General features: G+C 52.3%; 2 protein-coding genes across 3 annotated transcripts in view; one reads left to right on the forward strand and one right to left on the reverse strand.

Moving 5' to 3' along the window:
• Positions 1-19,203, forward strand: part of THOC3 (THO complex subunit 3) — a 94,837-nt gene that overhangs the window by 67,312 nt on the left and 8,322 nt on the right. The gene's annotated exons all lie outside the window — the stretch shown is intronic.
• Positions 4,163-19,203, reverse strand: part of CPLX2 (complexin 2) — an 83,086-nt gene continuing 68,045 nt past the window's right edge. Inside the window, exons 1-4 of one of the 2 annotated variants that reach the window (XM_045803307.2) lie at positions 16,432-16,562; positions 9,372-9,491; positions 9,052-9,227; positions 4,163-8,382 (exon numbers count right to left, since the gene is read on the reverse strand). In XM_045803307.2, coding sequence (XP_045659263.1) covers positions 8,185-8,382; positions 9,052-9,227; positions 9,372-9,402 — 405 coding nt within the window. In that variant the 5' untranslated portion in view covers positions 9,403-9,491; positions 16,432-16,562 and the 3' untranslated portion in view covers positions 4,163-8,184. Of the gene's footprint in view, positions 8,383-9,051; positions 9,228-9,371; positions 9,492-16,431; positions 16,563-19,203 lie in introns of those variants that run through there. The other variant, XM_087867804.1, reaches the window with a different exon arrangement.

Raw genomic sequence — 19,203 nt, forward strand, 5'->3', positions numbered from 1 at the left:
GCTGAGAAAACATTGTCTGAGGGGTATCGAAACTTCTCTTAGATCAGGCAAGAAGCCCCAGTTAATTACAAGTGCTAAGTGAGTGGTCTGGAAGCAGAGTTTTGCAGTCAATTAAAGGAATGCTGGAGGAAGCTTCATTAACCCCTGCCTCCTGGCAACTTTTGGTTTAGGAGAAAGAAGGCCCTTGTCCGACTGTAATGAGCTCTCCCACACTGTGGGGAATGCAAGCAGAGAGTACCCTCTACCAAAGATGGCGCAAGGCGGACTCCTGGGTTGCATAAGAGGATAGATTCTTGACTTCCTCTGCTTTGATCCTTGTGGTAAAGAAAGTAAATGGTCAAGACATTGCTCCATTTGGGGGCCAGCCCATGCAAAGTACACTTAGTGCTTTTCCTGTCTTTTTATGGCGTGGACAGCAGACTGGCCACTAGACTGTCCCCAGGTGCCTCAAATCCAGAAGCCCCAAAGCAAACTCATTATCATCCCCCAAACTGGTCTCCACTAGCCTTCTAGATCTTGGAGAATAGAGCCACCCAAGATGGAGACACAGGCTTTTGCCTCGACCTCTTCCTCCTCCATGCCTCACACATCCAATCCTCAAGTCCTGCCAATTTGCCCTCTTGGGTAGCCCCCCAGTTTGTCCGCTTCTCCCACCCTTTGCCATTGCCTAAGGCCAGACCTCACCATCTCCAACCTTGACACTGTACCAGCTCCTTCCTGGAACCCAGTTCCTCCTCCTCACAGCCCTAATGATCTTCCTCAATCTGCACATCTGATCATGTCACAAGACCCTTCAGTGGCTCCCCATGGCCTGCAGGGAGAGCCCAAGCTCCACCTCCTGGCACCCTGTTGATGTTCTCAGGCTTTCAACTTTTCACCAAGAATGTAATAAGATCCTGCAGACGTCCCCTGCTTCTCCCTCCCTGACACCCACCACCCGTGTTGGACTACTTTTGTCTCCTCCCTGCCTTTGCTTGTGCCAGCGCCTCTGCCTAGAGTGCCCTCCTCTCCCACCAGGTTGACTTCTCATTTAAGTCGCATTTCAGGGGCGCCTGGGTGACTCAGTCGTTAAGCCTCTGCCTTCGGCTCAGGTCATGATCCCAGGGTCCTGGGATCGAGCCCCACATTGGGCTCTCTGCTCAGTGGGGACCCTGCTTCTCCCTCTCCCACTCCCCCTGCTTGTGTTCCCTCTCTCCCTGTGTCTCTCTCTGTCAAATAAATAAAATCTATATATAAAAAAAAGACCCATTTCAGATCTTGCCTCCTCCAGGGAGCCTTCCCCAAGCACCCTGATTTGCCTGTATCACCGCACATGTTATGGTGGCTAATTGGACTGTTTATCTGCCCGTTTCTTCCATTAGCAGGTAGATTCTTGGTGGAAGGGGCCGTGTGATTGGTGTTTTTGGTACTTAGTACAGTGCCTAGCAAGTGGTGGGAGCTCAGTAAGTACTGTTTAAGAGACGGTTAGGACTCTAAGGAGAAGACCTTCAGGACTGAAAGTAAGAAGATGCTGTCATTTCCCGACCAGGGCACAGGGCACTGTGGGGTGCCACTGAGTGGAAAGGAGCGGCAAGGCAGGCAGAGGAAAAGCATCCGAGTGTCTGGGTCTGGATTATTTACTGAGGGACCTGGGTCTTGGGAAGACAGTGTCTGGCCTGCTGAAAGAACACACATGGACTTTCAGGGAAGCCCAAATCCCTCATGTTCCATTGCTCTCCAATCTCCAGCCTTGGAAGGCCCTCAGAGCCCAGCCCCTGGCTCTGGGAATGGCTTCGGTCTTGCAGAAGCCCAGGGGGAGCCCACTGTTGGCCCTTATTCTGCTCTGACACACTTCCTCCACTACTTGGGACCCTGTGGTAGATGAGGTTTGGTTCTGGCTCCTCTGAGGCCCTGCTCAACTCTTGCTTCTTTGTAGAGAAGGGAGAAGTTGCCTCAGCCTCTGTTGGGGCAGACCCTAAGATGTCCCCCAGTGATCCCTGCCCTGCTAGTCACATCCTTGTGTAACCCTCTCCTTGTGTAGGCATGGGCAGGGCCTATGACTTCTAACCAATAGAATATGGCAAAAGTGATGGGATGTCACTTCCCCAATCAGTTTACATAACATTGAGCCTTCCATCTTACCAGCCGATGCTCTCTGTTGCCTTCTTGGCTTGTGTACTTTGATGAAGAAAGTTCCCATGTTGTGTGCTGCCCTAATGGAGGGTCCTACATAGTGAGATACAAAAGACAGCCACTGGCCAATAGTCAGCCAGGGATTGAGGCCCTTCAACAGGAACTAAATCTTGGCAGCAATCACATGACCTTGGAAGATGTCCTTACTGTCAGTTGAGACACCAGCCCTGGCCTGCACCTTGACTGCAGCTTGGCAAGAGACACTGAAGCAGAGGGGCCAGCTCAGTTGTGCCTGGCCTCCCAGGAGAAATTGTGAGATGATCAACATGTGTTGCTTTAAGCCCCCAAGTTTGTGGTGGCTTGTTATGTAGCAGTGGATAACTAATGCAGCCTCCCATCGCACACTGGGCTCCCGACTCCAAGAGTCTAGGAGACTACCTTTAGTGTGCTAGTCCAGAATGATGGGCAGATCTGGGAGAAAGGCAGGATGGGTGATGTTAGGGCATAGGACAGAGAGGGGTCAGGTTCTGCCTCCCCTCCCTCTACTACCCAGTAGGTGCAGAAAGCTAAAGGAAAAGTGACTGTGGCCACCAAGTAAAAGGGACGGACGTTGACCACTTGGACCCTGAGTCAGCATTGGGATTCCTGAGGACCCGCTGCTGGCTAGACTCTGCAGTGGGGGCTGGGAGGCATTGGGGCACCAGCCAGCATGGCACCTATAGAGACTCCCAAGTTAGAGGGAGACATTGCAGCAACATAAATTACCATAGAATTTGCAAGGTGCCATTCATTGAATGCTTGGCATGCAGCACTAAGAGTGTGAGTGCTCGACCTCATTTACTCCTCACAACTGTGAAGGTCAGAACAATTATTATCCCATTCTACTTGCGAGCAAACACTCAGAGGGGTTAAGTGGCTTGTTCAAGATCACTCTGCTGGGTGACGGAACCCACCAGCCATCCCAGTGCTGTCTGAGCACGCAGCTGTGAGGCTCTGTGTTGTGAGCACAGCAACAGAGTCTGCTGTGGGCGTGGGGAAGGGGCTTGTGTCAGGGTGGGCTTCACACAGGAGATGACGTCTTAGCTAGATCTTGAGAAGTTGAAGACGTATACCAGAGAGGGGGAGGGTACCATTCATTTCAGGCAGAGGGGACAGAGTCTGTAAACACAAAACAGCATGGTATGTGTGTGTGTGTGTGGGGGGGGAGGCTTGGCTCAGAGTTGGGTGTGGGTCTGACCTGGCAGGTTGGGGTCGAATCACAGAGGGCCATTTTGACGATTTCGATGTTATCCTATAGGCAGGTGCTTTCCTATGGACCATTGAATGGTGTTGGGCAAGGGAATGACATGGTTAAGTTTGTGTTTTGATGAGTCTCTTCTAGGTGGGGTGGGGTGGTGGGGAGAGGATGCACAAAGGGAAAATGTAGAAGCTGGGAGACCAGTGTGTGAGGAATGGGAGGTGCCTAGCCGAGTAGAGAAAAAAATGAGGCCCAGTTTAAGGCAGAGCAACGGTGGGGGCAGCCAAGGGTGAAAGGGGCTCTGGTTTTGTCCTGACTCAAGGTCTGGGAAGTGTCTGTGTCCAGCAGCAATGCTGAGTGGTATCCTGTCGGTGTGTCCCCAGCTCCCACACATGGGCTGGCAGACATTAGGAACTCCCTCAGGGTTGGTGGGATGACCAGTGACAGACCTCTGCCCACCCGTGGGACCTGGCTTCGTGTTGCTCTGCCACATCCCGAGGAGCTTTCAGAGAAGGATGGCCAGGGATGGGGTGTGGGTACTGCGACCAGGCTGGGACACCAGCTCCACGGGTTCATTGCACAGTTGACTTTGAAGGGCAGGAGGTGAGTGGCCCTGAATCTCTGGGGCCAGCCCTGACTCTGGCCTCAGTTGATTTCTGGAGTCATTTCCAGGGTCCCGGCCAGCAGTGAGGGTAAAGTGGAAGGTTTTCTGGGGCCTCTTGAGCACTGCAGCTCAGCTACCTCTCACCTCAGCTGATGCCCCATGTCGCCCTGGCGATGCCAACAGACAGAAGAGGACAGACAGACCAAGAGTTGCTGTACAAGGTCTTTTCTTTGTTGTCATGGTTGATTTGGTACATCTTAGCATCTGCGTCATACAAAGGGGGGAGCAACAGCCATGGCTTTTGGTCAGGTTCAGGGGGCATGAGGGGGTGCCCCTCCCCTCCCCCCAGGCACTGACACATTTAAAGAAAGCAGAGCAACAAGGACACAGCACAGATGTGGGAAAGGGGTTCCCCCGCAAGAGCAGGATGGTCGTCCTCACCTGGGTCTCACTAGGACCCCCACCCCAGGGCCAGCACAAGCACCTCCCAGTCTCTCCCCAGTGAAGGAGGAGGGCAGCAGGAGCAGCAAGGGGAGTAGGGACATATGGGAGGAGGCATGTTCTCAGGCCCAGGAGACATACCTCACCTGAGCCATCTGATCCCCAGCTGCCTGTCCAGTCAAGGGTGTGCAGGACCCTAGGACGGAGCAGCCGGGCGGTGGGGCTCTCAGGGCTGGGGGTCTGCCCATTCTACTCTAGCCAGAGCCTGTAGGGCAGCTTCATCGCCCACTAGCTGTCCCACCTGAGTGGGGCCTGGGCTGCTGAGATACTTCTGTTCTCTCTCTCTCCCTCTTCCCCTGCTACTTCCCTCCCTCTCTCTTTCCCTCTCTGTCTCTGTCTCTCTCTCACACACACACCCTATTTAAGAGGGTCTCTTGACTTCCTGCTTGCCTTTGGAGGGGACCCCACACAGTATTGCAGGTAAGGACACCTTCTAGGAGCTGAGGCTGTCTCTGTGTGCAGGTCCTGGCTCACGGCCAGCACCCAGCATGGGTGATCCAGAGAAGCCTTCTCCCTCCTCTCTGCTGGTGAGTTCCCAGGCATGCAAGTCTGGCCGTGGCCTTCCCTGGCAACCACGCATGCCCACATCAGGTGGTGCCCACTCCCTTGCATCTCATTGTTTTCACCATATACAAATGATTGCTCCTTCTTATTACCCTGGCTGGAGAGTGTCTCCCTGATATGTTGTAAGTGTGCGCTGAATGCTGGGACTGCTCCCCCCCATCCCAGCCTCCTAAGTATATCACATGCACACTGCCCCATTTATGTGTGGCACACCCATCCCCCTCCCATCCAGTGGGCCGCACACACTTCCCACCCCAGGTACGTCGTGTGAACATCCTTTCCCTGCTAGAGCATACCCCACACATATTTTGTTCCCTCTCTCCCTCCACATGAGTGTGTTGCACACAACATCTTCACTGGGTCACACGTTAGCTTCTTTCCACAGTCAGGTCTGTATCAGGAATGACAGTTATCATGTCCCCCCGGACCTGACAGTGATTACCTGGCAGTGGTTGGAGGCAGGTATGCCCCATGCTGAAATTCTCCCTTGCTCCCACCTCCAGGAAGACTTCTAGTCCTGCTTCTCAGGAGTAGGCCTGAGGAGTCTGGAGGAGTCTAGGCCATGCACCAGACTAATCCAGCCAGCTGGGAGGGTAACTCCTATGGGGAAAACCCTGAGCCCACTCTGGGGGTGCAGAGGGGCTGTGGAGACCACCAGGGACATCCTCTGAGGGTCTGGTATCCCTCACGACCACCTGGGATATCTTGCATGGCTGGGTTCCCCTGCTCATCTGAAGCTTCCTGAGGCTCACTCTGTACTGCCCATCTGGCATTCTCTATGCCCTGGCACTAGCTTTGAGATCTGTGGGCCCCTGTCAAGGGGGAGACCTTTTTGAACGCTTGGGATCCACATCTGTGTCTGGGTGGGGCTCACACACACGGTTTGGGGAGGCCTGGGGCCCCTGGACTGGGCCCTGCCTGTCTCTATCCCAGGACCCCAGGGCTCTAGAGAATGACCATCCTGCCCGGGAAAAGAGACACAGACAAACAGACAATAGGGGTGCGAGGTGGCTCCCCATCACAGACACAGGCACAGACACAGGCCCCCTGGGTGGGGGGCAGGACACGGAGGCACAGGGGAGGGGGCGGGGGCGGGGGAGAAGGGCAAATCCAGGGAGCTGGAGCTGCTGAAGCCCTGCTCCCTAGAGAAGGGACAGACCAGGGGATTTTTCTGGTTCCCTAAACATATGGATTGTTTTGTCTCGTCTTTAAAGTATTGCAGTCTAACTGATATGGCTTTAACTATTGGAAACGGACAGAGAAGACACATGTCTCTCTCTGAACTGAAAGCATAAATCCACTAAAATGGAAAACCTGCAGAATGCAAACTGGGGTCAGTGGGGCAGGAGCTTCAGGGACAGGCAAGTCGCCCCCTCCCTGGGCCCTGCTTTTGGGGTAGGCCCTGGTGGGGGCCCAGCATGGCTTCTTGGGGCACTGCCAGGGTCAGTCCCAGTGGGCTTCTGAGGACCTCAGGCAGGAACCCCCCAAGGGCGGGAGGACTCTAGGCCAAGGACAAGGTCTCCTGTTGGATGTGGCCACCCATGACCAATGGTTTTGGGGCCACAAGGGGGCATCTTACCTATGTTCATTTTCCCTAAGCACACATTCTGCACACAACTGCCTATTCAGAGCCACACACATGCGCACAACAGTCTCAGCACATCTGACATTCTCTCAAACACATACTTCCTCCACATCTAACACGTACCTTCTCTCCAGACACACATGCCATTTTGAAAACACATGCAGACACAAGCCGACATGTGCAAACTCTACCACAAGATGGCTAGAAAACAGAAACGACACAATCTCAATTCATACACACCTCCTCAAACAAGCACACATACACAAGGCTACCTACCATACCCGGTCTCTACCTAACACGGGGACGTGATTACACATGCAATCTCAAGACATGTACACTCTAATGACACACCTACAGGTACAGTCTTTGGACACACAATTGCTGGTGCAGTCTCTGCAACACACACTTTCCTCTCTCATTTGCTCCATGGCCCCCCAGTTCTTACACAACTGACTGAGCAGGAGGCCTTGACAGTTTGGGGTGTGTGTGGGGGGGAAGAAATGTCATTTTCACACATCCCAGAGGAGAGTTTGTTCTTGGCCAATGAGATGAATGGACAGATGCCTTCTGTCAAGTGGAAACTGGCTTCTCCCCAAAGCCTTGGGGCTTTGGCCAGGAAGGGTCCTCCTGGGGACCATGGGGCCCTGGAAGCACATGGACAGGATGGGGTGGGGAAGTGGGGTGGATAAGAATGGGGCAGCTTGGCTGTACCAATGGTGGGGTCCCATGGCATGGGCCATCGCTGCCCAATGGCTCCAAGTATTTTCTGGGGGTCCTGGGCAGCCCCTTGGCTGGGCAAACTGGGCCCAGCCTGGCAGTGGGGCCCTAGGACCCAAGTGGAGGAGGGGAAACAAGGGGTTGCTCTACCCTGGGGACTCTCCACAGATGAGTTAAAGTCCAAAGAGGATCCATTTGGAGGGACTGGCTTGGCAGGGGCTATACCTCTTCAGGTGGGGGTTGGGAGAGGAGTGATCCTGGGCTGGGTGTAATCTCGGGGAGGGAAGAAGGAGAGCCCCAGACTCCTGCCCAGACCTAGGCCTGGCCAGAATACAGCGGGGCCTCTCAGTGGGCCCTCACAGGGCAGGCTTACCCTGACTCCCTTCCTCAGAGCCAGGCCACTCAACGCCCCTGCCCTGACCTGGAAGCCCCCTGGGGGTCAGAGGCCAAAGGTCAGCATGCTGGGCAGGGCTGGAATGTGTCTTACTTTGGCTGGCTGGGGACAATGGTCCTCCTGGCAGTGGGGTGCATGAAGGAATGTATGGGGGTTACCACACTAGCATAGACCTTAGGCTTCTGGAGGGGGCCCTCAGTGCCTCTGGCACTGGGTTCAATGCCCCCTCCTGGGGGAAAGCTGCCTTCCCTTTTTCAAGCAACTTGGAAGTGAGGTGGGGGCTGGATACCCTGGGATGAAGGGGGTGTGAGGGAGTGCTGAGAGGGAGGAGTCCCTGGCCGGGGAAGGGGGGCAGAGGTCAACTGAGGTTTTCCCCTTCAGAATTGAGACTTAACTGAATAAAAAGAAAAGAAAGAATTAAAAAAAAAAAAAAAGGAAAAAGTGGAGTGGGAACAGGGCAGGAGGGCCGGTTACTTCTTGAACATGTCCTGCAGTGGCCCCGGGAGGTATTTGAGCACCGTGTCCAGGATGCTCTCCTCCTCTTCCTCCTCCTCATCCCCGCAGCCTGCAGGGATAGCCTTCTTGGGCCGGGTCAGGCTCCCCTCGCAGGGCTGCTCCAGGGCTGCCTTTTCCTCTGCCTCCTTCTCTTCCTTCTTCTTCAGCCCGTACTGGGGAAGAGGAGGGCAGACATGAGCATGAATGGGGCAAGGAGAGATCTGGGTGGGTCTCAAGGTCATGCAGGCTCAGCTGGGGCCGCTCATGGAAACTCCCCAAGCCTCAGCCCTCTCATCTATAAAATAGGGATAAGGATGCCTTCCTTATGGGATTGTGCCTGTCCTTAACAGGTGCCCCAGAAGAGTCCGTGCATAGGGTTTCCTTTAAAATTACTACCTGCCCGTAATAACGTCTCTGCTCTTCTGAAACCCCCCAGGATTTGACATCTCAAAGTCTTCCCCTATGATTTGAGCTAATGGGAGGCTACTTATAGCCTTGGTTTTTGGCAGTGGTGAGACTAGACATGTACTGAATTGTTTGGCAGAGGGCGGGAGCTGCAGACCCATTGAAAGTGACATGTAAGTGTAACAGGTGCTCCGGGCACTATGGAACTTTCCTAAAAATCCCAAATTCTGGATTGCAAACGTTTGGTCTCCAGTGTCTTCGGTACAAGACTGTGGGCCATAGCAGCAAACATTAGGGAAAACCTCTCATGAGCATTATCTTATTTAACCCCCATAGCGCTCCTTTGAGGGAGCTGTTCTGTGACACTCATTTTACCCTATGAGGAGAGTGGTGCTCAGAGCCAGGTCTAAAGTGAGAGCAGGGACTCAGGCGCTGACCTTATCTCGGATCTGCTGCCGGACCTTCTCGCGCTCTGCCTCCATGCGCGCATGCTTGGCCTTACGCTCCTCCTCCTGCTGCCGCAGAGCCTCCTGTCGCTCCTCCTCCTTCTTCTGCGCGTCTGGGTCCTTCTCCTCCTCTCCCCCCAGCATCTTCCCCATATCCTTGGTGGCCCCTACAGTGGGTGGTTTGGGGAGGGAGAAGGAGGGGGTAAGAGGGGGACAGAGCTGGGGATAGAGGGGCGTGGCGCTCTGCGGACCCCTCCCACCTAGGTTGGGACCCAGGTCGGGGAGTGAGGGGTGCTGGGCTCGGGCCTCACCTCCAAGGGCCTGCTTCATGACGAAGTCCATGACGCCAGCTCCAGTTAGCGTGCCCTAGCCCACAGCCGAGTTTGCATGCAGCGCTCCTGGCAAGGCCTGGCTCAGGGAGATGTGTCAACCTGCAAGAGTGGAGTCGGGGATCAAACGGGAGAGGCCTCTGCACAGACAGATGGCAGCCTCACCCTGGTTCAGGCCCCAGGCTCCACCAGCTGAAGCTAGGACCCAATGCCCTGGCACCCATGGAAAGGAGATGGAAAGGGGCTATTTCCTGAGTACTTGCTGCATGCCACACACATTTGCGTGGCCACATATCTTTGGATTCTGATTTTAAAACCTTCATCTTGACCTTATTGCTTTAATTTGGTTGAAGCCAGGAGTGGAGAAAGAACCTAGGAGTGCTCGACAAAACCTGGAATTCAGAGTCAGGCAGACAGAGCTGGGTTCTCATGCCTCCCTCATTCCTTATTTGCCATGTGACATTCAGCCAGTTACTGAACCCCCTTGAGCACCCAGTTTCCTTGACTATATGAAAGAATGGCAATGCCTCTTTTCCCAGGACTACTGTGGAGACTGGAGAAAATTTCAGCCTGGATCAATCCCTGGATGGAATGAGCACACTTAGGACCCCAGCAAATCAGAGGCCAGGTAAAAAGAGAACAGTCAGCTTGGATGAGCATATCTAGACTTATGAAATTAGACAAATGGAGAAATAAGTCACTTTTATTGCAACAAACATGTAAGTTTTTATGTTTTATAGCTTAATATTGATTTTTATTTTGAATTACACATGGGGGTTGGAGACATGATAATCTTCTTGGGACTTAGGTCCTTTAAATACCAAGCACGGGCCTTATAAGCACTCAGCTTATGTTAGTCCTCCCCTTCTCTTTAAATTACCTTCAGTTTTTATTGTATTTTTTATTCTTTTTTTTTTTTTTTTTGGCCTCCAAAGGTTTTCTCCAAATAAAATCTTAATGGAAATCTCCATATGCAAAATATGTAGAAATGGAACTATTCCAATGTCAGTGGGGAGGGGTAGAGAGCTTGGAGCTTCCCTCTACTGTTGACCTCCTTCTACCTTGTTCCCTCCACATCCCTGAGAATTTGAACCCTGATATAACTCTTAGATTTCCTTTCTATTTCCACCATTCAATTTCACTGATTTTTTCATAGACAAAGCCACCATATATCCCCCTTTGGGTGTGAATGGGAACATGCATGAACTATCCAAAGTGTGATGTAGTCACCTGGGGCCAGGCCTCCTTCCCCCAGGCCTGTCAGCCCACACAGCCTTGGGTTCTTTATGATTTGCTAGGAGGAAAAAGGGAAATGTTGGCAGAGAAGCAGGCTGGATATCACAACCAGGTTGAGTTCAAGGTCACTGGCTGTTTGTTGATGATGGATTTTCCTCATTTCTTTCAAAATGAGAAATCATATCAACAGACTGAGATCTTTCCATCAAATGGGGCCCAAGAGTTTATTTGAGGACTTCTATGTGATCATACCACCTGACAGGTTGTTTGGAGGAGGGCAAATCATGATGGAGTAGAAAAACATCGCCAGGGACTTTAGCATCAGACATACCTGCTTAGAAGTCTGGGCTCCAATACTCCCTGGCTGTGGTCCACTGGGAAAGCAGTGTGCTCCCTGCCAGTGAGCGGAGTATTAAGCCCACCCTTGTACTGGTGTTTGAAGAGGAGATACTGGTCAAGTGCCTGGCGTGTAGCAGCTGCTAGTTAATGTTGACTGTTGCTGACTGTGTATTTGTAAGGACATGCAAAAAAGGAGCAGGATTTCCAGGAAATGCAAGAGAGCCCACCCTGACCCGGAATTCTGAGTTTGAAGGCAGCTCAGCTCAGTCAATTAAGATGTTTTCACTTGATTCAAAAGCATTGCGAAGAGACTACATTTCTAAGAACAGGAAATGAACAATTTAATAATCATATGATTTCAGGAAACTATTGGGTTCCTCCTCTGTGTTTCCATGCAGCTCAAGGAATTGTCAGGTGGTGCTGGAGGATGCAGGACTCTAATGTGAGATGTCTCCAATTGGTCCACAGGGCTTTAGGTCCAGCCTCATCCCTAACTTGCTGCTCTGGCAAGTCTCTCTCTTGGACCAGATAATCTTCTGGGCCCTCTTCCCAGTGATTCTGTTGGAGCAGTCCTGCAGCATTTGAACCCCCGGCCACCCCATTGTATCCTCAAGTCCTTCTCCTGTCTTGGTTCTGTGACTCAGTTCTTTCCTCTCTCCCGTCTCCCACTGTACTCTCTCCTCTCCTACTGCTCCATCTCCCCTCCCCACCCCAGTTTTGCTGCCTCCTCTTGTTCCTTTCCTTTCTTCAGTAAGTGTGTTCCGTAGGACTCTGACTTCAGCCTGTTCCTCTTTCTCCTCTCTAATGTTTCCCTAGGGGAACTCATCCTTTCTTGGGCTTTAATGGTACCTAGGCATCTTCTGCGGTCTCTCAGACCCCTATATTCATTTATCCAACAATTTACAATTGAGCACCTACTATGTACCAGGCAGTGTGTTAGGCACTGGGGGTGTAACCGTGAACAAGACAGACAAAATCCTGCCCTCATGAAGATTACATTGTGGAGTGTGTGTGGTGTGAGTGAGTGTGTGTGTGTGTGTGTGTGTGTGTGCGTGCGCTTGTGTGTGTGTAGGGAAATAGGCAATAAATGAGTCAAGAAATACACTTGCCTTCCTCTTGAACATCTCCCTCTGGATAACCCATGGCACCATTCAGAGTCAACATGCCATCTCGCTGTCACCACACCATCTCCTTCTCCGGACTCTCCTGCTTCTAAGGATTCTTTCAGCAAACATTGATTACCACCCCTCCCCACCCCCCAATATGCAAAGTACATCTACTCAGTTGAGGGCTGAGTCTTCTGGATACTTACATCCCTGTCACTCTAGGTGCCCCCCCTTACTGAAGCCTGCTGGGATTATTTAGCAGCTTCTTGGGTCCACCCCAGAGTCCTGCTGCCCACTCCCAGCGTGGCTCTCTCAGCTCTCAAGTAACTTCCTGTTCATCCTGTTGAGGCTTCCCTAACCAATTTCTCACGGCCCAGTGTCGTCCTACCCTATCGCCTTGAACAGGTGACTTTCCTCCCACTTCATGTGGCGCATTGGAAGGCTTGTGGGCTCTGGATCAGGCATACTTGACTCTGATCCTGAACCTGCTACTTTTTAGCTCTGTGATGGTAATTGACTTAACTTCTCTCCCTTGTACAGTGAGGATTACAATACCACGTTGAAAGGTTAGAAATAATGTATGCAGTGCGTTTGACGCCTGAAAGGGGGGGGAGCTCAGTAAATGGTGACTGTTACCATTATCAAAATGATTGATGCCAGCTGGTATGAGCTCCTGCTACCTGTCTTCCCAGCTTCTGAAGATGAGGTCCCCCTCCTTCCTCCTGAAGTTAATCTATCTGCCTGTGCTGCAGATCTTCTCTCCTTACACCTCCTCTTTGAGCCTTTCATGCTCCCTCTTCCTCACATCCTCAGTCTCTTCTCTAGAAGTCTCTTTATCCCCTTCCTTCTCCAGCTCCTGCTCTGACCACCTTTCCCTTAATCTCTGCCTTCTACCTTTGTGATGAAGTGGTCTCCACTTGGTGTCTCCACTCCTTCACCTCTGGGTCAGCCCTGTGGCTCTGTGAGATCAGAGATGTGCTGCTTCTGCACTACCACCGGAATTGCCCTCGTCAGAGTCACCAGAGGCCTCCCGGATGCCAGACCCTGGAGTGTTTTCACAGCTTTCCAGCTCTCCCATCCCTCTGTGGCATCAGATGTCAACGATGACTCCTATTCTCTCCCCATCCCTCTATTTTTCAGCCCTCTTCTTGGATCTCCTGAATTCTATGACAGAGCACTCCTGTGGTCTTCAGACTCCTTCTCAGACAAGTCTTCTCTCTCCTTTGCTGACTTCTTTCCTTTAAAATGGAGATGTTCCCCCAAGCAATCTCTCTCCCTCTTCCCCTCCTGCTGTCCTTCCTTCCCCCACTGTCTCCCTTGGGACTATCACCTAATGCTATTGATTTATGCCCTTTATTCACAGACACCCCCCCCCCCAACTTGCACATTTAGTTTTCTGCTGGATATTGTCACATGGATAATCTCAGATTCAATCTGTCCGAAGATCAATCTCATCCTTGTTTCCCTCACCCAACCATCTTTTCTTCTAGTGTGCCTTGTTCCGACTGCCTGAGCTGAAAACTCTGGAGTCAGTGATTTCTTTATTCATTCACTCACTTACTCACTCACACTACCAATATTCTTTGAGCATCTACTCTGACAGGTACTGTTCTGGATGCTGGGCTGTGGCAGGAAACAAGGGAGTCACATTTGCTCTCAGAGCATTCAGTTAGGTGGGGAGATAGACACTGGACAAAAGACCACACGAGGAATTGGTGAGTTAAAACTGGAATGGGGTACTGAGAGAGAAGTCCGGAGACTGTAGCTTCATGATGCATCCTGCCTCCACACCCTCTTCTTCTACAGCTGCTAATGTCTTGGTTCAGGGCCTCGAGGTTCTGGATTTGTGTATAACCTCTACGTCTGTCCCTCCCTCAGTTCTCATCCATCCTCTACGTGGCTGTCCAATTAATCTTCATAAAGGGCAGATCTGCTCATCAAACACACTCTGCAATGGCTCCCCATGGCCTTGTTAAACTGACCACAGTCCTTGTGCTGACCTTCAAGTCCTGCACAGTCTAGCACCTGCCTGCCTTGCCATTTCTTTCCCATCCCTCACATGTGCCTCTGCTTCATCTATACCCCAACACATATTCTATTCAACATCCACTAGGCATTTGTTTGTGCTGTTTTTACAGCCTGGGAGCCTCTTAACCTCCTCTCTGCCAGTTCAGATCCTAGCTTCACTACTTACTAAGTGACCCTGAGCAAGTGGCTTAATCTTTTCTCATCTGTAAAATGGAGACAATAACACCCATGCTCAAGGCACGTTGTGAGCATTAAACGAGATAATGCAAATGAAGTGCTTAGCCTAGTGTTTGGCACATAGTAGGTGCTCAGTACATATTAGCTGTCATCATCACTGTTAGCAGCAGCAGCAGCAATATTAATTTTCAAAGCTCCCTTTCAAACATTGCTCCCTCTATGAAATACCCTGTATCTCTTAGGTGGATGTGATGGTGTCTTCCTCTTCTGAGATCCACGGTACTTTCTAGGGCAGCCTTGCTTGCCTCCAGCTCATGCGCTCTGTCCAGCTATGTGTCTTTCCCTTCACTCTGAGTTCCTTTCAGGGCAGGGCCTATATCTTGCTCATTTCCCTTATCCCAGAGTCCATAACATCTCCTGGTTCATGGTAGAGCCCCATGGCATATTTGCTGGATTGAATTTAATGTGTGTCAGTGAGTATGTGAGTATACGCATTCAGAGTATGATCCTGCGTGTCTGACTCTGAACTTAGGTATCGTGTGAGTCTGCGTGAGCGTGTGTGCAGGCGTGTGTGTAGATATTTTGCCATATGCCTGTAGGAGTGCTGAGGTCGGGCAGGTTGCATGCAGTTGAGGATTTTGGCCAGACCGCCAGGAGGCGCTCTTCAGCGGTTCTGCGGGAAACCTTGGTCTATCCCTGCGCGGGAAGGGTGGTGGTGGTTGTGGGGTGGTGGTGGTGGTGGTGGTTGTGATGCTGGGCTGGGGGAGGGGAGACAAAAAGGGGGAGAGGGAGGGGTGCTGCTGCAGCACATTTCCGTGCCTTTAGCGCATCCAGGACCTAGGACACATTTTCAGCTTTCCCTCCCGACTTCCTCCAGCCTGTCCCAGCCCGAAGGCAGCAGAGGTACCTCCACAGGCTTGGCCTTCTGAGCCCCAAGCGTTTTCGAGACTGGGCCCCACCATCCGACAAGCAGATTCGGGCACCTGCAGTGTTTGTCCTTGTGACTGTTTTTCTGTTCTTATGGCTTAAGTCCAGGCTGTATTCACCGCAACTCAATCCAATACTAATTTGCTTTTCACAGGGGACCCTAACGCTAATGGCGGTGGCAGAGAAGGGGGATGTCCCTTTATCCCCCACCCCACACCCACTCTACGCTCCTGGAAAGGAGAAGCACTGGGGGAGGGGAAGGGGCAGTGGAGGATGGGAGGGGGTAGGGAACCGGCTCCCTCAGAAAAGCGGAAGTGGCGGGGGCTTCTCTGTCCCCCTGCAGAAGAGGATAAGAATCCAGGCGCCCCTCTCCCGGTCCCCTGCGGAGACCAGCACAGCCAGCAGCTCTGCCCTGGAGCTCCCGGTTAGCCACTGAGAGCGCCCCTCCCCCAACGCACAAAGCTCCAATCCCAAGACCCAGCCAGGTATCAAACTTTGATGGGGGAGGGGGCAGAGTGGGGCCCGCGAGGGCCTTAGATGGGACGGTAACTAACGACCCTAGGCAGAGAACGTGCGCTGGCCAAACCTCGGCTTCTCCTCCTGCGAGGGCAAATAGTCCCCTTGGCCCCTCACCTCCAATCGACGTTTTAGGCTTTTCTCCCCTCCACCTTCGGCCTGTCCTCCCCCCTCCCGGCGCCCTCTGACTCACTCCGGGAGCCGAAACCCCTTCGGGGGAGGCTCCCTCCTCCCGGACGAAGGGGGCTCTGGAGGGTTCTAGGTTAACCACAGCCTGAAGTAGCTTAGATCGACGTCCCCCCATCCCTAACCCCGTCAGCTCGAAGTTGTTCTCTAGGTTCAGACTTGAGTCTCCCGACGCCCTCGAGGGCGGTCCTGGCTCCCCAGGAGCCGGACTGTTTCGGGCTTCTGCCCGGAGGTCTCCAGGTCAGGGGCCCACTCCCCAGTTTGCTCAGGCTTCACTCCCTTCCCTCCGCCTGCTCCCTTCACCCTCGCGGGGAGCTGTCCTTTCAGTACCACGGCGAGCGCGCCGAGGAAGGTCCCCGCTGCTGCCGCGCAGCCGCCCTTTCCGGCTGCCGGCCAGTCTTGGGGAGCTGTCCCCTAGAAAGCCGTACTCCCCAGCCTCCCAGGCTGCCCTGCAGCCTCACAGCGAGAGCCGGGACCCTGTTGCCCACAGCCCGGCTCCGCCCTCCCGGCCCGTGGTCAGCACCGACCTGGCGGTCCACGAAACCGTCTGAGCCACTGCAGGGCTCCGCGTACTCAGCGAGGCGGTTCCTTCTGCTATTCCAGCTCCCGCCGCCGCCTCGTGCAACTCCACCAGGAGAGCTGGGGCCGCTGCTGCTGCCGCGGGCGGCTGCCGGAGGCGCCCTCCAATCACGCCCCTCAGCCAGGCCCTGACGTGCTACAGCTCCCCTTCCAGATGGGAAATTCAAATCTCTCTCTCTCTCTCTCTCTCTCTCTCTCTCTCTCTCTCCCTCCCTCTCTCTCTCGCTCCCCCTCTCCCTCTGCATCTCCCTCTCCTTCTCCCTCTTCTTTTCCTCTCCCCCCATCTCCTCCCTCTCTCCTCTCTCTTCCTCCTCCCTCTTCCTCTTCCTTTCCCATTCTTCCTCCTTCTCCCCTCTTTTCTCTCTCCAGTCCCTTTCCCCCTCCACCTTTCGCTGTCCCCTCGCCCCCAGACCCCCCCCCCACCAATTTCCCCTGCAGCCACCTGTCCTGGCCAGAGCTCTTAAGACCACAAGCTTGTTGCCTCAGTGCACTGAGGGGAGGATGGAAGGTTCTTTAAAGCAAAACTCAAAGAATACCTGCCCAGGAAAGCCCTTCTGATTCCTCCAGGAAGAACTGGTCACACTCTTCTCAGGATTTCTGCCACCCCCTAGACACACCCCTGTTTCAGAGGCTCTTGTTCCTCTATTTGCTTGTCTCTTGCCTGTGAGCTCCTGTAGGACAGGGCCACCATCAGATCATCTTTACAGTCCCTCAGCATCATGTCCTGGCACAGGAATACTTAAGAAACACTGATGGATCATGTGGGTAAGGCCCCAACAGGGGGTAAGGAATCCTTCATGTGGACCCAGAGGAAGAAGACTGCTGCAAAATTCAGTGTAAAATTCACTTGCCAATCCCTTGTAGATCTGATATCCTGTGAAGAATAAGGGATTGTTTGGCAAACTTTATTCTAGAAGACTATTTCTTTCTCTTGTATGCCCAGGGAAGAAAAGGGACCTCCAAGAGGCAGGGCAACATCTGCCCCCACCCCTGGGACTTTCCTCCCCCTCTCACACTCATTTCTCATTTTATTACTGTCTCCTAATGAGGCTCTTCATTCTGCCTGCTGTCTTTTGGCTCTACAATGCTTTCTTTAATCCAGCCCAATGTGTAAGAAAATGGCTTAGGAGAGGAGGGGCCTTTCATCAGGTCTTTGAAGATTTGCAGGAGTTTATGCATCAATCAGGGTTATGTCAGAGGGAAGATGACTTCTGCTTCTGTAAGGGGATGGCTTCCTTCCAAGGAGGGAGCAGCAAGAGCTGCAGAAGGACAGGACTGGGAGAGGAAGGAGGTATGATTTTGTTCCAAAAGGAGGGGACTGTTCCTTTGCACAAGTTCAGAGCAGAGACCTCAAAGCAAGGGACCTCCACAGGTCAGAGGCCATTGGCAGAACCACTGTCCTTGCCTACAGAGTCCCTCTTCTGCGACCCATCTCTGTTCTCCCCTTACAGGCTATGGCTTGGTATAGGGAAGGCCCTTTCTTTATGGCTGAGTTCTGTTTAACACTGTGTTGGGCCATCAGCATGCTTATTTTTAATTTTTCTTCCTTTCCTGAGGCAGACACTAATGGAGGAGGGGCAGAGGGGAGGCTGTTTGATTAGAATGACTTAGACTTGCCACTAATGCCTGAGGGGAGTTCTGGGCAGGGAGATCTGACATCATGCCATTTCAAGACTCACAGGCCTCCTCTCTCCCCTTCCCCCTCCTTTCTCACTGTTCCTCTAGAACAGCAGCTCAGTGAATGGGACCCGGCTGGCAGCACTCTAGCTACAGTTGGGGTTTTTCCACAACGGGCATTATCTTTAACATGAACATTATCCAAGCTGGGCTAAAAATCCAACTATCCTTCAGAAAAATATGGAGTTCAGTTCTGGACACTGTACTTTAAGATGGATTTAATAAGCCTGTGTATGTTTAGAAGAGAAAGGGTGGGTTGGTGGTGGGTGCCTGGAAATCAGATCAAATGAGGGAGAGTTGAAGGATTTGAAGATGTTTCACCTGGAGGAGAAGATGCTGAAGGGCAAGGCTTGCTCAGTTTGTAATTCTAGCACTTAGCATGGTGTCTGGCAGAGTCGGTGCTAAGGAAATGCTTGTTGCATGAATGAATGACCACTGCAAGGAAAGAGGAGTTCTATTGTTTTTTTTATCAGCCCTGAAGACAGAATTAGGGCAATGGGGGAAAGGTAAAGGGAGGCCGACAGAAGCTCCACGAGGAAGAATCTTCTATCAATTGGAGCTGTCCAGCCATAGAATGGACTGCCTCATATTAGGTAGTGAGTTCCCCATTCCCTGGAAAATGACAGTTGGATGGCAGGTGACAGCTAATGCCCCCTTTGAACTCAAGCTTCTGTGAGTCTATAAAAAATTATATGAGCTGACATGAATCATGTCTAGCTGCAGAAAATCTTATTGGTGAATAAAAGGACAGCTCAGTCAAGCTTTGTTGGCTTCATCCCGTTGACTGATTAGGGGTAAATCAGGGCACTGTAGCCACTGATGCTTTCTGTTGAAGAAAGATGGTGGAGAGCTGAGTACTTGCTCCCTGTTCACTCTTGCCAGCCTAGACATGGTTCCTAAATACTGTCCATGTAGAAAAGTCACTAAATATTTTAGCCATTTCCTAATGATTATAATACTACTAATCATAGCAACCATCAGGCCCCCATTATGTCTCAGGTGCTTAGTTTGGTGCTTTGCATAAATTACATTCTCTCCTTTAG

The sequence above is a fragment of the Ursus americanus genome, chromosome 15 (assembly GCF_024610735.1).
Source record: "Ursus americanus isolate L20-20 chromosome 15, mUrsAme1.1.p, whole genome shotgun sequence".
Taxonomy (NCBI): Eukaryota; Metazoa; Chordata; class Mammalia; order Carnivora; family Ursidae; genus Ursus; species Ursus americanus.